A 19,324-nucleotide genomic window follows, 5' to 3' on the forward strand; every position below is an offset into this window, starting at 1 on the left:
CCCCCCCCCGCCTTCACGAGAAATGATTTCTGTAAATGTTTTCTCGAGGGTAGGTTTTCTGCCAGTATCTGGCTTCTGTTAGGAGCAGTGACTTTGCAGGCTTGTGTGATTTCAGTTCAGGAAAATACGGTGTGAAATTGAAAACAAAATATTGTTGGGGATTTTTAAAAGGTCCTTAATGCAAAGGGGTTCCTGAAAGTCACATGTGCGTTTTAGGTAAATAGGAGGAAAGCTTTCCTCTAGTGAGTGATTCAGGCAGGCAGTGGTAAGAACTGTGCTTAAAGAGCCCCAGACCAGCGAGGAGGAATTACTGCTTAAACCCGAGAGCTGGAATTAAGGGCTCATCCCCACTCACATTTATGAAACTTGCTAGCATTGTTTAGTCTTGAATATGGAAGAATTTTTCTGAAACAAGTGAACTGATGTGAGCTACTGTAATGGCATTGACTGCTCAGGAAGATGTCTGCTGTCCAAATAGCAGTAAAAGATGCAAAGGAATCATCTAGTTGCATGTGGTTAACCCACAACTGACATGAATTTCCAAGAAAAAATTAAAATCACCAGCTGAGGCAACAAGAGACAGGGAACTACAATGTGTGTGTATAAATACATATATGTACATGTGTGTAAGGCTGTATCTTTGTGACAAGATGCATTATCTGAAAACACTGTGAAGGGATTCTTGCACTGTTTAGCACAAACAGCAATATTCTCGTTCCTGTGCTTATGCTAAATATTCTGATTTAAATACTTTGTTTCTACTTCAGTTTGGACACCAAAGTCAGTGAATTGCTAAAGCATCCTAGGATATTCTAAAAAGAGATTTTTCTTAAGCGTCAGTGGCTCTAAGACTATGTTTTTCTAATTGCATGTGTCCATGGAATTTCCCGTCAGTTGGGGCTCTGCAGGTGTTCTGCTATACCCTGCAGGCTGATTGCTTGGGCAATGCAATACTACCATGAAGGAAGTTGATGCCTGGGAGCCAGCCAGTAGAGGAGATGACTGAAATTAACTTTCACTGTCTGCTGCTAGACTGGCCCATCTGTGAATGTCAGAATTAATATTCCTGAATAATCTCTCTGAGCAGTCATTATAGGTCTTGTAATTAAATGATGACTGTTCCTTTAGCTTTTCATTTCTACTGTTTATGCATAAATTGTTGCGTGTCCTTGGACATACACATTCCCTTTGGGGGAGTCAGTTTCCAGTACACTTTTGTACCTCTTCCTCTTGTTCTGGGTTGCCTTTTTTACTGCTTGGATAAATAAAGCTAAAATGACAATGAGGTTCCCCAGCACCTGGCTGCCAGGCCTCTGAACTTAGCCAAAAGTGCTTCCTCCCTCCCTTTATCACTTTCTCCTTTCTCTCCTAGACATTTTGTGTGCTTGCTGTATCACCTGTACAGAACAAAGTATAAGTGTACACTGTAAGCGCTCTTTGTCTAAGTACATGGTTTATACACAATTATTTAGAAAAAGGATTGTATTTTTTATGCTTTTCTTTCTAAGCGTTTAAAAAAAAGTTAAATGGATGAAGTAATTTGAAGAGTTATTTGTGAAAGGCCTGATTCTCCACATTGTGGGAGCTCATAGTTACTTCCAGCATTTTAAAATGAGCATAAAGAGGCTCTCTAACACCATGCAGTACTCCCTGGCAACCTTGCACACTCTTTTGCAGAGGCGGAAATAGCTATTCAAGAGGCAGTCATGCCTTTGGTGTCTTTTTTAAATTATTTTCTAGACATTATCTTATTCTGTACTTTTTCCTCCAGAGGGCAGTAATTACATGAATGTAGAAGGAAAAAAATGTGTCAGAGAGGAGCATTTTAAAGAAAATAGAGTGGAAAGGAACCTGGCCTGGGTAAATTGTTTCATAGTCTGGTGCTAGGAAGAGCAGTGGAGCCTACTACAGGAAGGACTTTCACATGAACAGGCTCTCTGTGTTGGCTTTAGGAATTCTGAACACTGTAGCTCCAGAAGGATGTTTCCTTGTTTCCACTTCGGTTCTTTATTGGGATTGTCACTTGCCACTTACCTCCTTTTCCTTCACCTCTGATCACTTGTTGGCTGAGATGGGACAGCAAAGCAAGTGGCTTCTACTGAAGAATTTAGAATGAAAAGGAGCCCTGTCTCTGTGGATCAAGTGACAGATACTTAAAAGAAAAAAGTGACAGATCTTCTGTGTGAGCCAACATATTTGTGTTAAGAGCCGCTGAACAAATTGGGCTCACAGGAACAATCCCACACTTGAGGGTTGTAATATTAAATCATGAGGGGTAACCAAGTTTTTCTAACCACAAAATAGATTTTATATTTCAAAACTTCTTTCTTAACTTTTTTCCTGATTTCTCTTAATTTTAGCAGGTATCAGGAAGATAATGTTACAAGAATAACTATTAGATTAACATTAAGCTGGCATCATGGTATTACATTGCCTTTAGAAACACGCCTTTCTTTCAAAGGCTGCAAAGTGCTAGCCTGACATAAATTAAGCCTCTCAAAACACTTTGATGTATGAAGCAGGTAGATGGAAGAAAAGAGATCAGAGTTGGTTATTCAAGGTCATAGAGGAAGTCATGAGTGGAGCTGGGAAGAGGGGCTAATGTAGAAAGCACACTGCCCTTCTTGACTTTCCAGGAAACAGCATTGCCTTAGAAATGCTTAGAACAGGATGAAATGGCCACGGTAAGACAAGGTGTTTGTTCTAAAGAGCTTCGTATAATGGAAGCATTTACGGAAGGCAGCAGGGTAGAACAAGCACTGGTTGCATCTCAGTGGGCAGCCTGTCCACCCACACCTTCGGGACACAGCTGAGCCCCATCCCAGAGGAGAAGTGAGTGAGTCTAGACATGGCAGGCCCCCTCGGCAGCCTCATGCAGCTGCTCTGGGGCTTTCTTGAGCCCACTTTAGTGCAGTACTTTCTGTAGTAATGCTTCATTATCATGCTAAATATATTTGTGAGCCTGATTCAGTAGTGACTTCTGAAACTTCTATCTGAAGGCAAGAGAAGTTTAAAGACTCAGATAATGGCAATGAGCCTTCCCCCATCCTCTGGAACTTTACAGGTCCCACCACAGAAAAAATGTCTTGGACACTGCTCCTGATCACTGTTGAGACTTCAGTCCTTTGGAGTAAGGTGGCAGAAGCTCCCTTGGATTTGGCCCCATATAAACAGGATTAGATAAAATGTGCTGAGGAAATATGAAATGTATTCAGTCTGAGTGGCAGCGAAGAGGCCTCCATGTTCACACTTATTTATTCACCAGGGCAGTACCATTAAAACAAACAAACAAACCAGCCGCTCTTGGTAATGTGCCAACTCCCCTGTCCTACTCTCCCGCAATGCTACTCTGTGAAATCTAAACCTTATTTACAATGCAAAATTGTGGCCCTTTGAGATCTAATACAGCCTTCTACTTCCAATATTAGTGATATGGTGTGTCCTTTGCTCCTTTGTATTCCTTTTCAGATAAGCTTGTGTCCAAATCACAGTCTCAAATCCCAGGTCCACTATTAAAAGCATATGAAGCCTCATTTTTCTGTATTTCTCCTCTTGCCATTAGGATTTAGGATCTTCCTCAGATGGCTGTAAAGCTTCTGAGGGGCTCTCCCTGCAGCACAAAGTTTGAGAAGTCCTGCACAGTGATGTGCTTTCCTTTACAGGATGAGATATCTGCCCGAGGCCAGTCCTGGGCAGCTAGAAGGCAGCACATGCAGTGCTGTGTGGGGCACAGCACGCAGCCCAGTATGCTCAGCATAGGGGCTGAGCATAGCTGCCCTTCTACACGCCCGGAAGGCTACAGTTACCTGTCTGATTTCTTTTCTTTTAGCCCTAATGGACTTCTGCTGTCTCAGGGTAAAAGCACGTCAATACTTCTGCAGCTAGTTTTTCTTTGAAGCTGCCCAGCAAAAACGATTGCCTGGAGGAAGGGATCCCTCCCAACTGCTCTTTTTTAATCCCTTCATCCACAGAAGGCAGTGATGGAGCTCATGTATTTTATCTGCATAACTGTATTCTACCTTCCCCACTTTTACTTTTGCTCATACTATACTCTCCTGTTGGTCATATCATCTCTGGCCCCAGTTTAATGCCCCTAAGTACTGTACAAGTAATAGCAGGCAGATGTTGCAAATACTGCACTGTGGAACTGGTAACAGTACTGTATTTAAACAACAACAGTTCTTCACTTTTCCCTTCTCTCTGCTGCAGTGCTAGAAGAGAATTAGTGCATTAAAAATACCACGTAGCCCATGAAAACACTGACCTCTGTTTCTAGAAAATAGTCTTTTAAAAATGGATTCCAAATTAATTGAGCAGACTAAATAGAGAAGAAAAACAGAAAGCAGTTTTCCCAAATGCAACGAATTCTTCAAAAAGGGGAAGAGGACAAAAAGGGATATGAAGCAAGAGTTGCTATAAAAAGAATGCCAGTGAAAAATTCATTGTAGCCTTCCATTGGATCATGGGCATTCTAACCACTTGGCAATTAATAAATCCTGGAATGATTGCCACAATAAATTGAAAGGGCAGGGGTAAGTAGTTGTCCAGCCACATCAGGATAATTAGAGTGTTTACAAGTTACCTTAATAAAATATTGTACATGTAAGTATACATAATTTATTGGGAAAGCTCACAGTGAATGAAGAAACAATGTGATAGTGGGTGAAACGTGAAACTAGGAGACAATGAGTCAAGTTCTCATGGCTCTGAGCTACAGAGAAAGACATAGTGTTTATTCATCAGATCTGGAGGGGTAATGTACAGATGAACTGGTATGTCTGCAGGACTTTGGAAATCATGTGCATTAAATACTGATACTGTATCACAAGCTTGCCTTCTCTTAGATTCTTCAGTGTTTGGGAGGGATTTTGGCTCAATTGCCTTGGGAATCAGTGCAATATGACTCAATATGGGTTGAAGTGAGGCAGTCTAAGGAAGAGAAAATGAATCGGAGTATAGTTAGTGTTTTGAAGGCGTTGAAGGAGACACTAAGAGACACAAGCAGTAGCGATAAATCACAACATAAGTTTTACATATTTTATATTTAGATATTAAAGCTTTACAGTATCATATGATTAAAAGATATAAGCTTTTGAGAAATACCTTTGGTATATCATTTTCCTTCTGCATTTAATCAATAATGAGCGTTATCTACAGTAAGGCTATGATGCATAAAAAATAACATGGTAATAAAACAACAGGAGAGGCTTAAGAGTTACATTAAAAACTCCATGTTAGCTATGTATGTTTGATGTATATCCTGTCATATTTCATCCAGGTAGTTTTTTTTTTTTAAACCATATTTTATGATTCTTTGGTAGCAAAAAAAACCAACGTAGCATACAAAAAAGAAAGTACCTGGATAATTCATCAGTCCTTCAGATGGAGATATAGCTCCTTTTATTAAAAAAACAAAAATCTCAGTTTTATTATGAAATAATCAACATTTATTTACAAGTAATTTACATTTTTTAAAAAATATGAATAATATAACTGTACTTTTAAAATCTTCATATGTTTTTATTACTTATCTGCCTGTACAAAAGAAGCAAAGACACTGTCTTCTTGCTCTAGCAGAACCTCAGGCTTGTCATATTCAAAAATAAGCCCTCTCTTCATTACAATGACCAAATCTGCATTCAGGATTGTGTGCACGCGGTGCTGAAAAACAAATAAACAAAATGCCAATTCAGGATAGCTATCAAATATATTATAGGATAAGACAGACTTCCAGAAATGAACTTCCTATCAAGTTCAAGTGTGGTAAAGGCTACTTTTTCTCCATCCTAATTTACTATGCAAATACTAGATAAATAAATAAAGATAAATATGCAGACCAAGATCCATGCAGATATTCAAGTACCTACATCAAATTTAAGTACCTGAGTATTTTTGAGAATCTCCCATTAACTCCCTGTTCTGGAAAAATAATTGGGCAAATATACAAATGGCCGTATGGGTTCAGACTAAGGGTGTCCCTAGCCCAGTATCCTGCCTCCAAGAGCAGCCTCGAGAAAGTGGCTGGGGAAGAGTGAGAACAGACACCCAAGTGTGGCACTGCTCAGACACTCGCTCCTCCAGCCCTCAACTATTTCCAGCTCCAGGGGTTACCTGAGCCTGGTGTGGCCTGTTCCATAAACCTCAATGGACCTCTCTTCTGAGACCTTGTCCATGTTTCCACTTGAGCCATCATAAATGTTTTGCATCCACATCTTCTGGGCAAATGTCCCTTTTATATACTGATCATCACATGGCTCTATAGACCCTCTGACAGGCTTCTTGCCCCTGATGTGTTTGCAGGGTTCATTATTAGTTTTGATTCCATCTGGAAGCTGCCCTCATACTCTTTCTTTAGCCTGCCTTATTGTGTTTTCACATTTAACATGCCAGAATTTATGATCATTTCTGTTTTCTTCATTTGGATATGAGTTCAGCTTTTACAAGAATGTCTTCTTGTTTCTAATAGTCTCTTTTATTTGTTTAGCCATGCCAGTTTCTATTTATCCTTACTCAAGTCTTTCCTAATAAATGGCATGCATTGGCTCTGGGATTTTTGAATAAAGTCCTTCAGTAATTTCCATGTTCCCTGTCAGATTCAATTTTCAGCTTCTTCTTTTAGATTTTTTTTCTCCATTTTGGAGGGGGGAGGGGTTTGTTTTTTAACAAGCACCCTCATTTTTACAGAGTCCACCTTTTAAAGTTGAGTGCAGCTGTGCTGGATATTTTGGGGCTGCATTATTCCTACAGGGATATTTAATCTAAGAACTCTGTGGTCCCTGTTACATAGTCGCTCTTCACCCATAAGGTTCCTAATCAGATCCTGGGCACCCTCAGTACCAAAACAACTGTTGTATTTCCTTCTGTGGCTTCCTATCCAGCTGTTCCATAAAATAATCACTTATGGCATTTACAAATCTCATTTCTGCTTCAGTCCTTACATGACATTTTTCCAGTCCAAAGGAGGAGGAGGGGACTGGGGGGAATAAAATCTCACATTCTGGTCGTACTTGCTGCCCTTGTCTTCCTGATCTCTTTCAGTGTAACAAAGTCAGTGCTACCGCCCTGGTCAAGTAACATAGATCCAATACTATATTCTTCCTATTCCTATTCTTCCTAAACACAGATTAAGAATATAAATATGGCTGTTTCTAATAAAATAAAAAATATATAAAAAAAAAATCACATGATGTTTCTAATACAGAGCATTCAAATACAGACATACCTGCTGTAGATTGCATTTATATTTGAAAGTTAAAGCAACCCCGGACCAAGTCAAAATGTTGTTTGTATGAAGAGTGCAGTTAAAACTCACTAAGAGAGTGGAAGGCTAGTAAACAGAAATTCCTCAGCCCATCCCCAAACAAACAAAAAGAAACATAAATGCAAAAGCAGCACAACTCAGAGTTTTCATGCAGAGAAATCAGGAAATTGTATGCTTATTATTCCTGTGCTTTTTGTGTATTGACACACTGAATAAATACAAAATACCACTAGATAAATCAGGATTTCTATTACATATTTGCAAAGTGAAAAGAAAATTTTGCTGCAAGAGTCCTGAATATAGATTTTTTGACTTAAGTGTAGTTTTTAAATGTTAAGAAACGTAATGACTTTATTTCATTTCCCTGAAATACTTGTATTTTTAGAAAAAAGAGGACTGAAAGATATTTACTGGTTCTGACATATCTGTCGAGACAACTACTTTGATTCAGGTCAGATAATCTCTTTAATAAAAAAATTTATTTCTGGATACTTGAGATCACTGTATAATCACTTCAAGAATATGCAAACTTAAATTCACTGTTAACAGCAATAGAATATTTATTCTTAAAAGCTAGTAAAATGCTCATTCATCATTTCTTTAAATTCTTAAAGAAAATTGCTCTATCCAGTGGCAGAACTATTACATAATAATCCTTCAATTACAGAACACTAAAATTATGGCTTGAGAAAACTCATTCTTAGACTTCACAGTAATCAAAGTGAAATCATATTTGAAGTTTGCCTAGAATGGGCGACAGAAAATAGACCACAGCCTTAGATCATATTCCCTTAGAGTTGGTTAGACTTAACACCAAGCAACTCATTTAAGAAGCTGTTGTCATGTATTTAAATAAGAAGGTAGTTTCTGTATTCAGGTAGCTCAAAATGGAAAAGGAACCTAACAAATAATGCATTAACAAAGATTAATGGCGAAATTAAATTTGTTAACACTGACAGAAATTACCAAATGTAGCATTTCTGATTCTTGTTTGCATTAGAATGGTAGCAGAGATTGCACTTACTGCTATTGTTACCACAGTACGATCAGCAAACGCAGTCATAACTACCTTCTGGAGTATGTTCTCCTATGTAAAGAAAAAGATTTGTTGCTTTTAAAACAACAGAAATTACACGATAGACATACAGATAGCAGGGAAGCTTAAATAACCACTGATTATTACATGCTTTTATTAATCCTTTGTTGCAGAAATGAAAAATTAACTCCATGTCAGAACTAATTCAGAGCTGGGTCTCCAGTTAGACAGCGGTGCTTGCTGCTGCCACCCCCATTGCCTGGCTTTGTGTCTGGGCTTCAGTGCTGTTGTGCTCTCTGTGCTTCGGCCCGCAAGGGCCAGGTACCCTGACCTCAGCTGTACAGCAAAGGAAATGAAAGGGGAATTCACTGCGCTGCCAGGCCGCCTGCAAGCTGGCGCCTCTGCTGCGTGTTCTTCACCCTGCTGGAAGCCCTGGAATGTCCCACCACACTTGGGGCATCTAACACAAAGTGGTGGCAGGGATAAGCAAGGGGGTGTGCTGTACCTGGCATATTTAATAGTAGTGAAGACATTTAAGATAGTCTTAACATACATAGTTCTCACTCAACAAGTGCTCACCCACTGCTATTTAGAAAACGTTGCTGTGTACCAAATTCTGCCTAGAAATGTCATTAGCCCCAGATACCTGTATTCAGACAGATAACCCAAGGGATGAACTGTATGCTTAATGTATCAAAATTCAAAATGCATTTTATCGGGGCTGTGTACAGTATAATACTCAGCTTACTGACACTCAACACCAACGTTTTACAGAACTAAAAACTGTAGCTGTTTTAATAACCCCACTTCAGTTATATTCTTTACTCACAGAATACTGTAATTACGAAGAAGACTCAAACACTTTTTATAACAACATAACCAAGGAGAAAAGAACCTTAAGAATGTACTGTTCTATTTGGCTAACATCCAGGCAGCGCACTATTATTGTGTGGTTTAACCACTGTCTGTCAGTTTCAGGCAATTAACGCAATGATCTGTTGTGTCTTTTCTATGTCTCTGTTTATCTCCTTGGCCCTACTTTCAAGTCTTCTGCCTTCCTGACTTGTCCTGTCCACCATGCTGGGGAAAATTGTCTGCTTGCCAATTTATCCTTCACTGACCATCACAGCTGACCTTCCAAAGCATTGTTTACTTTAGGACATCGACCTGTCAATAAAAATAACATGCTTCATCTTCCCAATGCAAACGGTGCTTGAGTAACTATTAAACCACTAATAAAATGGTTTAAAAGCTCTTTAGACTAGTTAGCAGTGACTCACAACTGCCTGGACTTGCAAACACATCTGTAGCAAAAATGTTGTTTGAACATCACAAAGTAGATAGAATTGTCATCCCCATGTCTCATTTCATCTTAGCAGTTGTCTTCCTCTCAAAAAAAAGAAGGAAACACACTGTAACTCTGTAAACTCACCGTTGCCATGTCAATAGATGCTGTGGCTTCATCCATGATGAAGATGCTTGTCTTCCGCACAAATGCCCTTGCTAAGCAGAACAGCTGTCTTTGGCCTTGGCTGAAGTTTTCACCACCTTCTGTGACTATAGCATCTGGAAATGATACAGCAAAAATAGTATTTATGATGTGTATGTGCAAGTGTGTATGAGAGGGACAGAACAGAGTAGAGCCTATGCTGGGAATGTAATGCCTCACTTTCAGCATAAAGATTTTTTAAGTAACCTTTCCTAGGTCTGAAGCTGCTGGTGCCATCAATTCTGCCTGTTTTACTACCATCATTCAGTATAACCTGCTCTTCTGTCTCGTGTATTCCTTATATCTATTAGACATCAAGTTACTAAGGATGTTGCATATTCCCAAGAGTGAGTTTCTCTGGGACACGTTTAGCCTGGGACATTGCATGCCCGGTCAAAATGGCATCCTTCACTTTCTACCCTAAGGTTTTATTGACTTACCATTTTTAAGTTTTTTTTTGTACAGCCAAATGACTCATACCTTTAAGCTTCCTTTCCCGCTTTTGAAATCTTCCTGGACTTGAGTACTGTACTCCAAAATGAAAAAGAACATATTGTAGATACTGACTTGTCTACACCTTATTTGAATTGACTTGACCTATGAAACAATACTTGATATCAAAGACATACTGAAATAAAATAGCAATTTTACTGCTGACTTCAATAGAAACAGGATTCTATCCCACAGATACAGTTGGTAAGGGAGTTAGATGGATCCAACACTTTTGTCTGCAGGCAAGCGCTTGCTTTTTGCCACCTAAGAAGCTTTTTCTTCAGCAGCAATTGCTTTTTTTTAATAAATAGTAGATGTGAAATAGAAATGTGAACTCTGTAAGCAATTTTCTCAAGAAGAAAAGTGTTATTACCTAGCCCCCCAGGTAGCGCTTTCACCACATGCTTGAGCTGTGCTATTTCCAATGCTTCCCACAGCATGCTGTCAGTGCACTTCTTTTCAGGGTCCAAGTTAAACCTATAGTTATATGCAATTTAAAGATATCAGTCAATATCAGCTTCTGCAACATACTTCTGCTTTTACTGTGCTTAGAAACAAACTTGCAAATAATTGGAATTATATGCTAAATATTTGGGTCTGATTCTGATCTCCCACTGGTATCATGCCAGTGAATTTTGCAGACTTGATTAGCATTTATACCAGTGATTAATAGCAAAATTTGTCTCTTTCAGTCAAGCAGAAGGGGAAAGAGCTTCCTGTTCTGCAGATATTTTTGCAATTTCACTTTTTTTTTTCTGAATAAACTGAAGAATGGTGGTGTTTTACTACAAAAAGCACTGAAGAAAAAAAGCTGTGAACCGTAAGTTTAAATTAACATTCATTTTAACAAATGCCCAAATCTCTCCTTTTAAATCCAGTATGTCCATTTATTCTTTATTGCTATAGAAATGCTAAACAGAATTATCAAGCTTCATCCTGAATTATGAAATGCAAAGTGTTCACTACAACAGAACAAATCTTGTATTAATCAACAGCTGAATGTTATTTTAGCTTGCTATGGCCCAAAAAAGGTAGCATCAAATGTTAATCTCATATCACATTGCTTAATATACAGAATGATAATTAGAAATAAGTCAGTGGTGAGACTTTTGTTTACCTTTTACCACTACTGTATGTCCTTGAATGACCAATATTGGCCTAAATAAAGTCTTGAATATGTAAAATAATAAAGCAAAGGTAGTCAGTCACCTTGCCCTCTGACATGAATGAATCATGCTCTATTCAGGAAAGTGCAGGAGATAATCTTCGGACCTGTATTAGTCTCGAATCAGCAAACTGCAGAAGCCTGTAACTCATTTTCAAATGAACTTGAAAGATGTTTATGTACAAACTGTAACTGCAGGTCATGTAACTCCATACTGAGGATTGTACTATTCTTTTTTAAGGTAAATTCCACAGACATAGGGAGGGAACACTTGCTGGAAATTCTGTGGAGCTTTTTTTCCACTGCCTCATCCTCTCAGAGGAAAAGAAAGAGGAAAAAAGGAGAAGAAGAAACGAGGTTTTTGATCTCACAGATGAAGGAATGGCTCAAAGGCTGGGAAAGTAACAGAGGATAGGGGCTCCATGCTAAAATACCCTATACCTCCTTTAGCCCTTCTCATATTGTTCTATTCCCTCCCCTTTTTCTACAAATTTTTCAGTCTGTGCTTTCTTCCTCTCACTTTTTAAGGCAGACAGATGCAGATGTCTGAGTGATAAACATGTAAGAAAGGTTTCAAGAAGTGCTAGGTGGTCAGTGGTGTTTGACCAGTGGGCTACGCTGATGACCTGATCCTGAAGAAATAAATAGTGATGTTTCCTACTTCCCAGGCATTGAACGGTCTCCTGCCAATGCAGTGCTGCTCAGGCACTGGGAAGGGGCACTCTGGCAGGGATGGGTAAGAAGCACAGACAGAAGGCAGTGATCCTCTCCACTCAATAAAGAAGATTAAAATTGAACATTTTGCTATCACCAGATCTGCACAAGTCATTACATGGGATAATGCAGACACTAACTATTTTTTATTGCTGGTGCTTACTGCTTACCGGATTGTGCCGCTGAATAAAATAGGATCTTGGAGAATGATTGACAGCCTGGATCTCAATGTCTGTAATGGGAGCTTAGCGATATCAATACCATCAATGATAATCCTTCCTATTCAAAAGAAAATGGATAGTCTGATAGACTGTTTATCATAGCACACAGCTGCCAGCAAAGACAGGGCTCGCTTTCAGCTTGCAAGAAATTACAACAGGAACAGGCCTTGAACTGCACATCTCTTTATTCACCAATGAAACACATTTTGGTTAAGCAGTGAACACAGTTCTCTTGAGACTAAGCCTCCGCTGTGAAGAATATATCTGTAATATTTTATGAATGATTATACACACTACTTATCTGTTTGACCATTACAAACATCTAGCAAACAAGAGGTTACTTCAACCAGGGACTACTTAGGAGGGGAAACAATCATTTCAGAAAGCCAAATTACTATCAAGCATTTTGAAAATTTATCTCCAAGTACAACTGGCTTTGCATACGAGGCTGTGGGCAGCGTGACTGGGAAACTGAGGCTAAGACTTCTGAGATGCAGAGGAAGACTGGCTGTGAGGCATGTGGACATGGTGCACGCAATAGGAAGTATGGCAGGAAATTCCAAGGCAGCAGCCCAAACTGCAGTTCCTAGTTGTTGTGTCTTCTGGGCCCAGCCAGTCCTAGCTGTGCCTTGTGTGCACATATTTCCTAACATTTAAACACTTTCCCCTTTTATGCTTTGATTCTACTGCTGTGATTTAGCAGCACAAAAGGCTGTCCTCTCTCACTCTGTGTGGCTCTTGGACTTTTCCTTTTGTCACGTAGAATGAGAATTTTTATTGATCCAACTTATCAAGGGCATAGCTGCTAGACAACAAATGATACTGTATTTAAGCGAGGCTGGAGAGACTATCTCACAGATTCAATAACTGCACTTCAAAGCTGCTGCTATTAGAGAAAGGAGTATCAAAACATCTTCAGGAGCTAAACTTGACCAATAGGAAAAAGTGGGATCTTACCCTCAAAAGTGTCAACCATTCTGAAAAAGGCAAGAGAGAAGGAGGATTTGCCACTGCCTGTTCGACCGCAGATCCCAATCTGTGACACAGAAAGTAGATGAACATCAAGTAAGTGGAAATGGATAATGCCTGTACTTGACACCTGAGAGGAGAGGGTGGAGGAGCTGATCCTCACGTCCTCCTGACAGGTCAGTTGAACTGAACTTGCCATAACAGAGTTCCTAAGTTCGCCCTTTATCTTTAGGGGTCTGAGACATTTAGGGTTAAATCAAAGCAGCAGAGAAACAATAGGAGAGTGACACAGAGGAGCAGAGGGAGGGCTGGCCAGTGCTGCAGAGGTAAAAAGCTTAGGATCCTAAGGTGGCCGTTGTTGAGCAGGAAGGACAGACAGGACTAAGGAGGAGAAAGACAACTGAGAGAGAAGAGGTGCAAAGAGCAGAACAATGACAGGAGTAAGGACAGGACAGCCACATGGGAATGACAGTAGTAGGTCTAGCTCGGGTAGGGGCCACTGTCAATTTTGGCACTGTGTGCTCACAGCAGGGCACTGGGATACTGAGTAGCGGTGTGTGGTTCTAACTTCTCACTGTAACATACTCCTAAGGACACCAAATTAAAATGTAAAAAAACCCACAGACCCCTTTCTAGTGCACTACATTAATTTAATAACTTTTACAGGAAAAATTCTGGAGTCCGGTCATTAAAACATATCATGGTATGTTTTTTGCAAGTCTGTGGTTTCTATGATGTGCTAGTCTAAACAGAGCTGCTCAAAATCACTGCAGTTCTTTACCTTTTGTCCTGGAGAGATATGAGCATTGACATGCTTCAGGACTGGCTTTAAGTTGCTGTCATAACGGACACTGAGATTCTGGATTTGGATCTCACCTCTGTCTGGCCAGTTCTGGGGAATCTGTGAGGGAGCTGTATCAGGAGCACAGGGGGAGCGGAAGAAAAAGAAAAGAAAGAAAACAACCAACCCTTTCATGATAAATTCATCAGCTCATTAAGTGATTTAATAAGTTATTCATGGTCATAACACTGCAAAATCATTAAACTTTCAGCAAGCTCTTTCTGCATGCTGCACAATACTGCACTCACAAAGGAGCCCTTCATAATTTTCAGCTTCTGTTTTGAGAAGGCCATTGATTCTTTTCACTGCACCCAGCTGGATCTCCATGTCAGCCAGGTTACGAACCATCCAGTTCAGATAGTTAGACACCTGAAGTAAAGCAAATAAACTACTAAATTCCATGCTTTCAGCTGACACAAAAATCTGGAGAAGTACCATAGCATCATTTGACCAGCATGCAGTTTATATTCCTTCACAACAACACTTGTTCAGCCTTAGTAAGCTGAAGTTGTGAATGAAGTATATACTACACATCAACAGGATGACAATGACAACTTCAGGTCAAATTTCCTAACTGCAGCGCACAGATACTTTGGTACTATGGAGTTCTCTACCAACATGAAAGAGGGAAGGAAACAGTAAAGAAAGACAGATGAAAAGACGTAATCTTGGCAATTAAAAAGATTTGACAATCTAGAATAATATACTGGGGCATAATTACAGTTGATGCACTGAAACAAAATTATTCTTCACAATGAAACTTCGCCATATTTTGTTGACATATTTGAACAATTATTTCAATGTGTATTTTATCTAAAAACTGAAAAAGTATACACACAAATATGTCAACCTTTTAATGTGAACTGAAGTTAACACATGTTTTCAGTGATATTACAGTACCCACTATAGATGTACAGACACCTTCGATCTTCCTGTTCATCTTTGTGCCCTGAAGAATTACAAAAAAATGTTTGGGAGAGACAAAAAGGGTCCCAGATTCTTACCATAAGAGCATAGGTTAGTCCCAAGCCTACAAGTCCTGAAGAGAGATTATTATACAGGCAACTGGTAATAGAAGTGACGGCGGCTATGAGTACCACACATGCTCCAATGTACTCCTGAAGGAATATGAATAAACTCCATCACTATAAATCTATAATGGTGAAAACATTCTCAGTAACTTCATATACTGAATAACAAACCCTTTGCACAGCGTGAAATACAGGCAGAAAACACACCGTAACTATATACTGACCCTGGCTGGGAACCCATTCTCATTGTCTTTAGCATGGCTGTGCTGTTTGGCAACATTATTGTACATAGAAGGAATTGCACGAACACTCCTAATCATCTTTGGAAAAGTCAATACAGGTATCTTCAGCATTTAATAGAGGTGGCTGAAACACTCAGCTGCTGTTACCTGAAGTAGGTTAGGGAGTGCTCATGTGGTCCTCTCTGTGAGCAGGGCCATGGCTGGTTGCTTTTGATGGGAGGCACAGCGATTGGTACTGGGTGCTTATCCTCTGCATCTGTTCGAACAAGCTGCTCTAGCACAGCATGTATGTACTAGCTGGAGTATGTCTATTTAGGGTGAGTTTTTGCTGTGTTAATTTAAATCATTAAAGCGATTCAACTTCCCACAGAAAGGCTTTGAGTAAAATTATATAATGGACTAGAAAGTTAACTCTGTAGGATGGAAATCTCTCTATGTTTGTACTGTGTTTAGTGCTATGGGCATTGATCAAAACTAGGGACTTTAGATGCTCCAGGAGTGAACACGTGAGAGGACAATGAAGTTTTATTTAAGTCATACTCAATACCAGAAGTAGCAAAAGGTACTGGCTACCACAGAGTCCAAAATGGAGGTATGAAGTACCATGAAATATGAGTTGATATATCCTCAGCACATATAAAAGGAGCCCGTGTTACCCACAGCAGCAGTACTATACCTGTACCTTACAAAGTCTGATACAAAGGTCATCATCCATAACATAAAAAGCTCCTTAAATTACTTCTCAAAGAATTATTTTTAATAAACAATTTCTTGTGCCGCGCAGCTTTACCAAGCACTCTAAGGAAAAGAATAACTGAATATCTTTGGCATTCTTTGGCTGACCCAAAACAGACAGAAACTTGTCTACATCCTTCTCCTTAGCTTATTAAGACAGCTTCCAACATGTTGAAACGTTTCTGGGGGAGCCACAAGGCATAAGCCTGCTGACACTGACAAACACAGCTCCATAAGGTATTCTGGCTGGCTGTACAGCTTGACCAATTCTCTGATCGCTCTTCTACACGTAAAAGAGCCAATGTGATCTAAAAGCTATTCTTGTCCTGGAGAAACAGCTGCAGGCTATGGGGAAAATTCATACTTGATTTAATTTCCATAAGCAGGACAGCTTGGATGCGTTTTCATTACAGATATATATATATATATATATATATATATATATATATATATATATAGGGTAAAAGTGCAGCCTTGAAACACGGATGAAGCTGGATAACTGTTGGATGCCTTATCAGATTGCTTGGAATAAAGTCAAGTCAATTCTTTGTGAATACACAAAAATAATGTACTTGCCATGCGGACTTCCAGCCAGCGATTGGCAGCTGTAAGGAAAAGGGAAGCAATGTTGTTGGAATCTGTGTATTCGAGAAGCTTTTGTCGAAATTTGGCTTCGTACCTAAAAAGGGGGGGAAAAAAAAAAGTGCCTTGGGGTATTGGAGAAATAAAAAGTAAAAATTAATTTAGGGGCCATAAGCTCATGGGGAACTCAACACAGGGTCTAAATCGCCATGCCAATTGTTCAGAGTGGCATCATACATTGATTTGTTTTAGACACATGAAAACTGTATTTGGAAAGTAAGTACAGGAGTAAACGGATGCTACTGCATTGATGAAATTCCATATGGGATTTATGGGTCCTACTGGGCCTTTTCTAAACGTACGTTATTACATGGTAACTGTGAGAGAGAGAAATCTGAAACTGAAACAGAAATTTAAAAATGTGCGTGACCAAGAAATAATGCATGTATTTGCGAAAAGTATCAGCGCTGCAGAACATAGTTCTTCTCACTTTATCATATAAACTAAAGTTTTAAAATTTGTATTATTGCAGGTCTTTGAAACTGTAATCACCTATGAAGCATAAACACAAAGTACCTCTGGGCGTGGTAGCTCCAGCTGTTAAATGTTTGTTTGTCCTTATCACTAAACAAATGGAGCATTCTAGAAAACATATTAAAAACACATGGTGCAGCAAAAACAACAGACTTGAAAGAACTGTTTTTTTTCCACAAATAAACTAGCCACAGAATATAAAATAAGGTTAATGGCAATAGGTCTGTTTCAAGTTTATTATAGTAGATCTGCTCTCACTCACACTCATGATTAGAAATAGCTGCATGAATGAACTCTGCAACGAACTCAGTGGCTATGGAAGAGGACCCCCCACTACACCTAGACTGGGATCTTGGCGAGCATACAAGTCAGCCACTCACCCCTTTTACCTGGGCACATTTATTTGGATAGCTATAAATTAATGTGTTGTTAACAATAAAGTGGATCAATAATGATGTCTAATAATAAAGGAGAAGGGTGGCACAAAAGCATTTTTCAGGGTAGTAATAGAAGCTTGAAGGCCTGAAGACCTGGTTTATGCACTTAAGAGTTTGCCCCCCCTTTTTTTTCCCCCTCTATTACATTAGTAAGTTCAACAAAATATATAATCTCTCCCTATAAAATTTGCCTTTCTTATATCTGTAGAATATTATGGGTGCAACAATGACTACTTATTTACAAAACACAGCTCTTCTTACACTGGTATGAGAGAAAGATATGACAATGTTTTAAGTAGTACTAAGTACATGGTTTAGAGAAGCTTTAGAATTTGTCCACCACAAAACATCTTTATCCTCCTTATGAGTACAGTATAATAAAGTTACTACTTTACATAAATCATTTATGTTTTTGAGAAAAAGAAAAAAGTGCCCAATTGCCAATCTGTGGAAATATTTCAGCTGTTCACAACTTATCCATAACATGCACATCTACCATATGCAATGGAGACTAGTTCCTAATGCCCTGGACTGGCTCTGAGCGCGTTGGTGCGTTTGCATAGCCCAGAAGGGTCATTCCTGAAAGCGAGCACTACCATCGTGCAGCGTCAAAGCTCGTAAGCCCTGTCTTTCCCCAGCACTGATTACCCGAGGCACCATACCATACAGAGATGGCTGCACTGCTTCTGCAACTAATTGCATCACATTCAGCCTTGATATCTCCATACTGTGAGGCGCTACGTGGGGCAGATAAGCCTTAGAAGGTGTGAGGTATGCATCATGAGTCAGGCACGCATATGTATGTGGAAGGGGGATGCAAAGTTAGCACTGTTGGTGGCAAACTGCAGAAACCGTAATTTCTCTTCAGAAAGTGTCCCCAAATTACCAGGCTTCTCAGAATACAGCTCAGTCCTTGCAGAAACCTTCATATTTACTATATTTACTTTTTATTGATTAAGTAGCACCAATGCTGTCTGAAGCACCAGACAACACCTGCAAACTATAAATCAGGCCAGGACTTCTGCTGAAGACGTATTTATAGCTGCAACAGTAGCTGTCTTTCTGATCTCCCCCCTGGATTTTTTGTACATTTCTTTCCTTAGGCATGCTGAGCAAGTGCAGGACAGAGAGTTACTGAGAGTAAGGACACTCCAGGAACAACTGACACCTCCTAACTATATGACTGGATTCCTGAATTAGTGTTATTTTTAGGGATGCTCAAGCTAGCAAGTCTGAACTCCACTCCTGCTGCATGTTAGGCAGCTGAGAAGCTACACGGTCCTAAAAATAGCTACATTACCAGCTGATGCGGGAGGCTGGCAGGCAGATGGAATACAGAACTCACTGAGCACATTTCTTTTTGGGTCAGACGCATGAGTTAGTGCAGTATTTTTAAAAAAAAAAAAAAAGAGGCAACAAATATGATCCTTTGACAGGGGAGTCAATTCAAGGTGACAAGGGGAATCAAGTGGGAGTGCTTCATATGACTGAAAATAACAGCTAGATGGCATTAAGTATTATTTATTGTAGTAACACCTGAAAATTCACAACACTAATCTCCTACGAATCCTTTTG

The 19,324-nt window shown here is 39.5% G+C and overlaps 1 protein-coding gene across 1 annotated transcript in view; it reads right to left on the minus strand.

Annotated features, from left to right (window-relative positions):
• Positions 1-5,523: 5,523 nt before the first annotated feature.
• ABCC8 (ATP binding cassette subfamily C member 8) overlaps positions 5,524-19,324 on the minus strand; it is an 89,343-nt gene continuing 75,542 nt past the window's right edge. Inside the window, exons 30-39 of the mRNA XM_026078846.1 lie at positions 16,773-16,875; positions 15,193-15,306; positions 14,437-14,557; positions 14,129-14,259; positions 13,336-13,414; positions 12,328-12,436; positions 10,652-10,755; positions 9,730-9,863; positions 8,286-8,348; positions 5,524-5,661 (exon numbers count right to left, since the gene is read on the minus strand). Coding sequence (XP_025934631.1) covers positions 5,524-5,661; positions 8,286-8,348; positions 9,730-9,863; positions 10,652-10,755; positions 12,328-12,436; positions 13,336-13,414; positions 14,129-14,259; positions 14,437-14,557; positions 15,193-15,306; positions 16,773-16,875 — 1,096 coding nt within the window. The remainder of the gene's footprint in view (positions 5,662-8,285; positions 8,349-9,729; positions 9,864-10,651; positions 10,756-12,327; positions 12,437-13,335; positions 13,415-14,128; positions 14,260-14,436; positions 14,558-15,192; positions 15,307-16,772; positions 16,876-19,324) is intronic.

Source organism: Apteryx rowi, unplaced genomic scaffold (genome assembly GCF_003343035.1).
Source record: "Apteryx rowi isolate R43461 unplaced genomic scaffold, aptRow1 scaffold_49, whole genome shotgun sequence".
Taxonomy (NCBI): Eukaryota; Metazoa; Chordata; class Aves; order Apterygiformes; family Apterygidae; genus Apteryx; species Apteryx rowi.